Raw genomic sequence first — 10,000 nt, forward strand, 5'->3', positions numbered from 1 at the left:
TCTTCTATCCACTGAGGTGATTTGTCATTTTCAGTGCGATTTCTCCTGATTTGTCCTCTCCCTCTGTGGTGTGTGTGTGTGTGTGTTGTGGTGGTGGTGTTTGTGTGTATGTTCTGTGTGGGGGTGCCTGTGTGTTTATGTTGTGTGTGTGTGTTGTGACTTTGTGGTTTAACGCAGAATGTTCTGGAAGTGCTCTGAAAGGAAGTAGCTCCAGCCAACAGCCACTCTGAGTGAGAGCTATAAGATTTAGCTGACAAAATGGGCTCCGAAATCCACAAGGACTTTTGAGTGAATGAAGGAAAAGTGACACGTCGCATAAAACGTTTTCTCTCTCTCTCTCTCTCTCTCTCTCTCTCTCTCTCTCTCTCTCTCTCTCTCTCTCTCGTCTCTGTCTCTGTCTCTCTCTCTGTCTCTCTCTCTGTCTCTCTCTCTCTCTCTCTCTCTCTCTCTCTCTGTCTCTCTCTCTCTATCACACTCTGTCTGTCTCTCTCTCTCTCTCACTCTCTCTGTCTCTCTCACTCTTTGTCTCTCTCTCACTCACACACACTCTGTGTCTCTCTCTCACTCTGTCTCTGTCTCTCTCTCTCTCTCTCTCTCTCTCTCTCTCACTCTCTGTCTCGTCTCTCTCTCTCTCTCTCTCTCTGTCTCTCTCACTCTTTGTCTCTCTCTCTCACTCACACACTCTCTGTGTCTCTCTCTCTCCCACTCTGTGTCTCTCTCTCTCTCTCTCTCTCTCTCTCTCTCTCTCTCTCTCTCTCTCTCTCTCTCTCTCTCTCTCTGTCTCTGTCTCTGTCTCTGTCTCTCTCTCTCTCTGTCTCTCTCTCTGTCTCTCTCACTCTTTGTCTCTCTCTCACTCACACACACTCTGTGTCTCTCTCTCTCTCTCTCTCTCTCTCTCTCTCTCTCTCTCTCTCTCTCTCTCTCTCTCTCTCTCTCTCTCTGTCTCTCTCTCTGTCTCTCTCACTCTTTGTCTCTCTCTCACTCACACACACTCTGTCTCTCTCTCTCTCTCTCTCTCTCTCTCTCTCTCTCTCTCACTCTTTGTCTCTCTCTCACTCACACACACTCTCTCTCTCTCTCACTCTGTCTCTCTCTCTCTCTCTCTCACTCTGTCTCTCTCTCTCTCTCTGTCTCTGTCTCTGTCTCTCTCTCTGTCTCTCTCTCTGTCTCTCTCACACACACTCTGTGTCTCTCTCTCTCTCTCTCTCTCTCTCTCTGTCTCTCTCTCTCTCTCTCTCGTTCTCTCCAACCCTCACTCTTTTTTCTTTCTCTTGGCTAGGTCAAGCAGGACCCAAACTTCTCTCTCATCTTTTGGCTTCATGGGATAATCAGTATTTTTCTTTCCCTGTCTCACTTATCTTCTCTGTAAGGTGCTCGTGGTGGAAGTAAATCCATTTGTGAGGGGCCATGTATGAGCAAAGTCTATCCTCCCTGAGGTTCCTTTAGCACAGGGATTACAGCTAGCAGCTATCTTCTCCTGCCAAACAGCCCAGTGCAGAGCAGCGAACAACGAGGCAGGCAACAATCCCATTCTGTTGCCTATCCAGGTCAGCCCTGCCAGCCTCCAGCCCCTACTGAACTGTGGAGGAAGTTAACTAGGATGTAGGCTGAGTAGGGACACCTTATAGACTGATCTAAAGTCAGTTTGATGTGTTTATGTTCTGATTGTTCAGGTTTGGAGCTGGACAGGATAAGTTGATCTTAGAGCTGTGCTTATCTGGGCCACTTCTTTTTAGCAGCCTGTGTTTATGTGGTGCATAAATGGGGAGGGTTTTATTTGAGAGAGAGAGAGTAGAGAGAGAGAGAGAGTAGAGAGAGACACAGAGAGAGACAGAGACAGAGAGAGACAGAGACAGAGAGAGACAGAGACAGAGAGAGACAGAGAGAGACAGAGAGAGACTAACTATTTGCACATTGTTAAAACACTGTATATTGAGAAATGTCTTTATTCATTTGGAACTTTTGTGAATGTAATGTTTACTGTTCATTTTTATTGTTTATTTCACTTTTGTGTAAAGCACATTGAATTGAGAGAGAGAGAGAGAGAGAGAGACAAAGACAGAGACAGGATAAGTCAGGTAGTGTTATATAACAACATGATGTGTTTCTGTGCTTTGTGTTACAGACACAGAACACCCCAGGGAGAGAGGGCTACAAAACGAACAAATGTGTAACCTGACAATTTCTGTTTTTTCTTCCCACCCTGCTTTTAAAATGTACAGTATGTGCCTCAGAGTGAGACAGCTCAATTGTCAGGGTTTGTGCTAAATCAACTTTTAAACACTTTAAGCTTTACCACTTTTTTATGGCTATCTATTGCATTGGTTACACATGATTTTGCAATAAGTTGTGTACCTTTCTGTCCCTGAGGAAGACAGATCTCCATTTTGAATGAAAAGCAGGATGCAGCAGGGTCAGTCATTAGGACGTCTGATCGCAGCATACTCTGTCAGAAAACCTCTAAACACACACCCTGTGTAGCTTACTGGGAGACAAGACGTGTGTGTTTGTGTTTGTCTCCTGTGTTTGGCGTGTGAGATAGAGTTCAGGCAGTTCGGCGGAGGCTGCTGAGGGGAGAATGGCTCATAATAATGTCCGGAACGGAGCGAATGGAAATGGCATCAAAACACCTGGAAACCATGGAAACCATGTGTTTGATGTATTTGACACCGTTCCACTGATACCGTTCCAGTCATTACCACGAGCCCTCCCCATTTAAGGTGCCACCAACCTCCTGTGAGATTGCAGTCATGCCACTAGTATTCATGGGAAATAGTTTCCTGGAGAATGCTGCATGCTACTGACTGATAGTATTGTCAGGTAGAGGTGACGATAAAAACATTATACTTTGTCTTTGTGTGTGTCAGAGTGCACGTCTTGTGTGTGTGCATGTTGTGTGTGTGTGTTTATGAAGGGAGTGGACAGAGAGTGGGAGAAGTTCCACCCTTTTCTCTTGAACACCAGTCACTCGCTGTCACACACACGAGCAGTTGTGAGCAGTGATTGTTTGACTATCCTGACTAACCAAACAGAGAGGGGACAGACTGAGAAATGCTATAGAGAAGGAAAGAGAGAGAGAGAGGGGTAGAGAGAGAGGGGTAGAGAGAGAGGGAGAGAGAGAGAGGGGAAGAGAGGGAGAGCGGGGAAGAGAGAGAGGGGATGAGAGGGAGGGGAAGAGAGAGAGAGAGAAAGCGAAAGAGCAAAAGTGAAAGAGAGAGAGTGAGATTTCATTATGTTCATGATAGCCCCTCTGCACCAGCCATGCTAGATCAGCTAGAACTGGCATGTCAATGCAATACACACTCTCACACACATACGCACACACACACACACACACACACACACACACACACACACACACACACACACACACACACACACACACACACACACACACAACAGAGGAAAGCACAAGCTTTTCAGAGAATTTGCACACGTCATCCCACCGTTAAAAATACATCGGTCAGCTTGGGAGAGACTTGGACAACTGAATGTCTTCAACCAAAATGTGTCTTCTGCATTTGACCCAATCAGAGAGGTGCGGGGGGGCTGCCTTAATCACCGTCATCGGTGCCCGGGGAGCAGTTGTTTGGGATTTACTGCCTTGCTCAAGAGCAGAACGGCAGATTCTTATTTCTCAACAAAAATAAATAATAATAATAATTACATTTCTGTCTCAGGGATTCAAACCAGTTTCAGTTACTGGCCCAGTGCGCTTATCCACTCTCCTACCTGCTACCTAGTACCTGCTACCTATTACCTTCTACCTCCTACCTGCTACCTCCTACCTGCTACCTACTACCAGCTCCCTCCTACCTGCTACCTACTACCTCCTACCTCTACCTGTTTCCTGTTTCCTGTTACCTTCTACCTGTTTTTGCAACCTGCAACCTGTTCCCTGCTACCTGTTTCCTGTTTCCTGTTACCTGTTACCTGCTACCTCCTACCTGCTACCTAGTACCTGCTACTTCCTACCTGCTACCTAGTGCCTGTTACCTGCTACCTGTTTCCTGTTTCCTGTTACCTGCTACCTGCTACCTGTTTCCTGTTTCCCGTTACCTGTTACCTGCTACCTGTTACCTCCTACCTGTTACTTGCTACCTGCTACCTGTTACCTGTTACCTGTTACCTTCTACCTCCTACCTGCTACCTAGTACCTGCTACTTCCTACCTGCTACCTGCTACCTAGTACCTGTTACCTCCTACCTCCTACCTGTTTCCTGTTTCCTGTTTCCTGTTTCCTGTTACCTGCTACCTGCTACCTGTTTCCTGTTTCCCGTTTCCTGTTACCTGTTACCTTCTACCTGCTACCTGTTACTTGCTACCTGCTACCTGTTTCCTGTTTCCTTCTACCTGTTACCTCCTACCTGCTACCTGTTACCTCATACCTCCTACCTGTTACCTGTTACCTCCTACCTGCTACATTCTAACTTCTACCTCCTACCTCCTACCTGTTACCTCTTACCTGCTACCTACTACCTGTCACCTTCTACCTGCTACCTGCTACCTGTTTCCTGTTACCTGCTACCTACTACCTGCCACCTGTTACCTGTTACCTGTTACCTGTTACCTGCTACTTTCTACCTGCCACCTGTTACCTGTTACCTGTTACCTGCTACTTTCTACCTGCCACCTGTTACCTGTTACCTGCTACCTGTTACCTGCTACCTGTTACCTGTTACCTGCTACCTGTTACCTGTTACCTGCTACCTGCTACCTGTTACCTGCTACCTACTACCTGTTACCTTCTACCTGCTACCTGTTACCTGTTACCTGCTACCTGTTACCTGTTACTTGCTACCTGTTACCTGCTACCTACTACCTGTTACCTGCTACCTGTTACCTGTTACCTTCTACCTGTTACCTGCCACCTGCTACCTGCCACCTGTTACCTGCTACCTCCTACCTGTCACCTGTTACCTGCTACCTGTTACCTGTTACCTGTTACCTGCTACCTACTACCTGTTACCTGTTACCTTCTACCTGCTACCTGCTACCTGTTACCTGCTACCTACTACCTGTTACCTTCTACCTGCTACCTGTTACCTGTTACCTGCTACCTGCCACCTGTTACCTTCTACCTGTTACCTGTTACTTGCTACCTGTTACCTTCTACCTGCTACCTTCTACCTGTTACCTGTTACCTACTACCTTCTACCTGTTACCTGCTATTGCTACCTGTTACCTTCTACCTGCTACCTGTTACCTGCTACCTACTACCTGTCACCTGTTACCTGCTATTGCTACCTGTTACCTTCTACCTGCTACCTGTTACCTGCTACCTACTACCTGTCACCTGTTACCTGCTACCTACTACCTGTTACCTGCTACCTGCAACCTGTTACCTGTTACCTTCTACCTGCTACCTGCTACCTTCTACCTGTTACCTGCTACCTACTACCTGTCACCTGTTACCTGTTACCTACTACCTGTTACCTGCTACCTGCAACCTGTTACCTGTTACCTCCTACCTGCTACCTGCTACCTGCTACTTGCTACCTGCTAGGTCAGAGAAAGGAGGAGAGAAAAACACAGCACTCGTTAACATGCTCTTTGTGTCTGTCTCTTTCCATCACAGTCTTATTGAGGGGAAGGGTTTGGATACCAATGACTGGAGTCGAGGAAAACAGGAGAAAAACAGAAAGCGGCGGGCAGCACAGCTTTATTTACCAGAGGAGGGGAGATGGGGTTAAGAAACAGAGAAAGAGAGAGAGAGGGAGGGGGGCAGAGGGAGGGGGGCACAGGGAGGGAGGCAGAGGGAGGGGGGCCACTGCACGCTGGCGGGAAGCCAACCCTCTAAGCCCTGGCAGCTCGTTAGCCTCTATGTTACTGACCTGATAGACCACAAGCCAACCTCCCAACCCCCCACGCCAGACGCAGTGCAGCCCACCGCCTCTAAGGGCAGCGGAGAGACTGGGAGAGAATAGCACCAGGAATGGAAAGACTGGGAGAGAATAGCACCAGGAATGGAAAGACTGGGAGAGAATAGCACCAGGAATGGAGAGACTGGGAGATAATAGCACCAGGAATGGAGAGACTGGGAGAGAATAGGACCAGGAATGGAGAGACTGGGAGAGAATAGGACCAGGAATGGAGAGACTGGGAGAGAATAGGACCAGGAATGGAGAGACTGGGAGAGAATAGGACCAGGAATGGAGAGACTGGGAGAGAATAGGACCAGGAATGGAGAGACTGGGAGAGAATAGGACCAGGAATGGAGAGACTGGGAGAGAATAGGACCAGGAATGGAGAGACTGGGAGAGAATAGGACCAGGAATGGAGAGACTGGGAGAGAATAGGACCAGGATGGAGAGACTGGGAGAGAATAGGACCAGGATGGAGAGACTGGGAGAGAATAGGACCAGGAATGGAGAGACTGGGAGAGAATAGGACCAGGATGGAGAGACTGGGAGAGAATAGGACCAGGATGGAGAGACTGGGAGAGAATAGGACCAGGATGGAGAGACTGGGAGAGAATAGGACCAGGAATGGAGGGACTGGGAGAGAATAGGACCAGGAATGGAGAGACTGGGAGAGAATAGGACCAGGATGGAGAGACTGGGAGAGAATAGGACCAGGATGGAGGGAGATCCATGCAGTGGCTAGTGCCATAGAGCAGCAGTAAAAACGGTTTATACTGGAGTAAGGCTCTGATTCTGTATCATCTCACCAGCATGCAGGCTGTGTACAGCGTTTTAAGTTATTTTCTGTCTTTTTTGTCTTTAAAAGGGCTCTCAGCATCTGTTTAGAGGCCCATTTTATTCTTATATCACATGTGGGACGTCTCGCATCTCGCGGCTCCCCTCAACTCGCCCCGTCTTAAACATCTGGCTCCCCAAAACACAGTGCTTAGTGTTGGCTGCTGCTGCTCTGGCCTCAGGCCGCGGTTTAAACAGCTTCTCAAACCCTTTAACTTTTATATTTAACGCTTACTGAAACATGCATTCCTCCATTTCCCTTTACAACCCTCAACACCTCACTTTTATTTTCCTTACCTTGTTTATTTCCCTTTTATTGATCATGGATTTCCTCCATTCCTTCTCCCTTACAGCAGGTGTGTGTGTGTGTCTGTGTGTGTGTTTGTCTGTGTGTATGTGTGTGTGTGTGTTTGTTTGTTTGTGTGTGTGTTTGTCTGTGTTTGTCTGCGTGTGTGTTTGTCTGTGTGTGTTTGTGTGTGTTTGTTTGTCTGTGTGTGTGTGTGTGTGTGTGTGTGTGTGTGTGTGTGTGTGTGTGTGTGTGTGTGTGTGTGTGTGTGTGTGTGTGTGTGTGTGTGTGTGTGTGTGTGTGTGTGTGTGTGTGTGTGTGTGTGTGTGTGTGTGTGTGTGTGTGTGTGTGTGTGTGTGTGTGTGTGTGTGTGTGTGTGTGTGTGTGTGTGTGTGTGTGTGTGTGTGTGTGTGTGTGTGTGTGTGTGTGTGTGTGTGTGTGTGTGTGTGTGTGTGTGTGTGTGTGTGTGTGTGTGTGTGTGTGTGTGTGTGTGTGTGTGTGTGTGTGTGTGTGTGTGTGTGTGTGTGTGTGTGTGTGTGTGTGTGTGTGTGTGTGTGTGTGTGTGTGTGTGTGTGTGTGTGCAGGTCTGGGTTAAAAGGGGTGATTGAGAGGTTTATGTGCAGTAGTAGCTGGGTTATTTTACTACCATTGTAACACTCTGTCTGTTTGATAAGCCGCTGTTGAGTTTCCTGTGGCTTAGCCAAGATCTAAGATGGTCGCTTGTCGTTCCTGTTCTATTGTCTCCGTCTCTCTCTGTCTCTGTTAGTGATATTGTAGACACAATTACCCAAGCCAATTGACTTTGGGGACAAACATAGGCTATGTGGAATATTCTGGCAGCAATGTGGAGTGACTAGGGGATGAAATGTGACTTTATTAAGAGGAAATCCCTCGCTTGTTAGGGTCTTTCAACGTTTCCCTGACATCTTTAAAAAGTGTCTGGTCAGCCAAAGACATACTTAATGGACACGGAACTGTGTAATTTGGATGTTTGCAATGATGTGTTAGCTTTGTGGCTAATGCTAACCCCCTCGCTCTCTCTCTCTCTCTCTCTCTCTCTCTCTCTCTCTCTCTCTCTCTCTCTCTCTCTCTCTCTCTCTCTCTCTCTCTCTCTCTCTCTCTCTCTCTCTCTCTCTCTCTCGCTCTCTCTCTCTCTCGCTCTCTCTCTCTCTCTCTCTCTCTCTCTCTCTCTCTCTGTCTGTCTGTCTGTCTGTCTCTCTGTCTCTGTCTCTCTCTCGCTCAGCGACCTCTAATGGCACCATGGAGGGGCTTGAGAACCAGGAAGGAGGAGTTTGCAAGATGAAATCCATGAAGATAATCATGAAAGTGGGACAAAGTGAGTATTTCTACTACCAGTTAATTCATGCAAGACAACACCTGTGAGTGTCTGTGAGCAGCAGCGTGTAGTCAGGAACAGATAACCAAAGGTATTGCCTACTGCATTATTCAGCTCAATAGCCTCCATGACACTTAGGACAGATAATACGAGAGGAAATGAGTGAGAGAGACAGAGACAGAGACACAGAGAGACAGAGACAGAGACACAGAGACAGAGACACAGAGACAGAGACACAGAGACAGAGACACAGAGACAGAGACACAGAGACAGACAGAGACACAGAGACAGACAGAGACACAGAGACGGAGACAGACAGAGACACAGAGACACAGAGACACAGAGAGACAGAGAAACAGAGAGACAGAGACACAGAGACAGAGACAGAGACACAGAGACAGAGACACAGAGACAGAGACACAGAGACAGACAGAGACACAGAGACAGACAGAGACACAGAGACACAGAGACACAGAGACACAGAGAGACAGAGACACAGAGAGACAGAGACACAGACAGAGAGACAGAGACACAGAGAGACAGAGAGACAGAGACACAGAGAGACAGAGACACAGACAGAGAGACAGAGACAGAGACAGAGACACAGAGACACAGAGACACAGAGACAGACAGAGACACAGAGACACAGAGACACAGAGAGACAGAGAGACAGAGAGACACAGACAGAGAGACACAGACAGAGAGACACAGACAGAGAGACAGACAGAGAGACAGAGACACAGACAGAGAGACAGAGACACAGACAGAGAGACAGAGACACAGAGAGACAGAGACACAGAGAGACAGAGACACAGAGAGACAGAGAGATACAGACAGAGAGACACAGACACAGAGAGACACAGACACAGAGAGACAGAAACACAGAGAGACAGAGACAGAGAGACACAGAGACAGAGAGACAGAGACAGGGGTCTTCAGAGGTAATGGATCAGGAGATGGATTCCCCTAACATATACACATCTGTCCTCTGTGATGCCGCCCGCCCGGTCCCTGCAGATCATTTAACGACCATGATTATTCATAAATCAGTTGCTTCGCCACCCAACAGGGTCATTTTCCCCCAGGTCGCCATCTACAACAGCAGCAGCTGCTCACTGAGAATTGCTGAAGGTCAGGGAATTAATCAGGAGTGCTACGCTTTCATTAAGAGCAGCATAGGACACACACACACGCACGCACGCACACACGCGCGCGCACACACACACACAGCGAATGCACTGCACACACACGCGCACACACACACACACACACACACACACACACACACACACACACACACACACACACACACACACACACACACACACACACACACAGCGAATGCACTGCACACACACACACACACACACACACACACACACACATCACACACACACACACACACACACACACACACACACACACACACACACACACACACACGTGCACACAGCAAATGCACTACACACACACACACACACACACACACACACACACACACACACACACACACACACACACACACACACACACACACACACACACACACACACACACACACACACAGTGATTCATCCATGTCTGACTGTTGTCTTCCAGGTCCCTCTGATCCTGTCTCACCCAAAGACTACCCCACCAGATACCCTCCCAAGCAGCCCGACACAGTGGGAAAGGACTCCT

At 48.0% G+C, this 10,000-nt stretch overlaps 1 protein-coding gene across 3 annotated transcripts in view; it reads left to right on the top strand.

Annotated features, from left to right (window-relative positions):
- LOC106586865 (ephrin-B2a) overlaps positions 1-10,000 on the top strand; it is a 37,710-nt gene that overhangs the window by 20,282 nt on the left and 7,428 nt on the right. For all 3 annotated transcript variants that reach the window (XR_006761937.1, XR_006761938.1, XM_045707410.1), the window contains exons 3-4: positions 8,228-8,320; positions 9,920-10,000. The exon at positions 9,920-10,000 is cut by the window's right edge and continues 30 nt beyond it. Coding sequence is in view for 1 of the 3 variants with exons in the window: in XM_045707410.1 (XP_045563366.1) it covers positions 8,228-8,320; positions 9,920-10,000 (174 nt within the window). In the remaining 2 variants the exon portion in view is untranslated. The remainder of the gene's footprint in view (positions 1-8,227; positions 8,321-9,919) is intronic.

The sequence above is a fragment of the Salmo salar genome, chromosome ssa25 (assembly GCF_905237065.1).
Source record: "Salmo salar chromosome ssa25, Ssal_v3.1, whole genome shotgun sequence".
Lineage (NCBI taxonomy): Eukaryota > Metazoa > Chordata > Actinopteri > Salmoniformes > Salmonidae > Salmo > Salmo salar.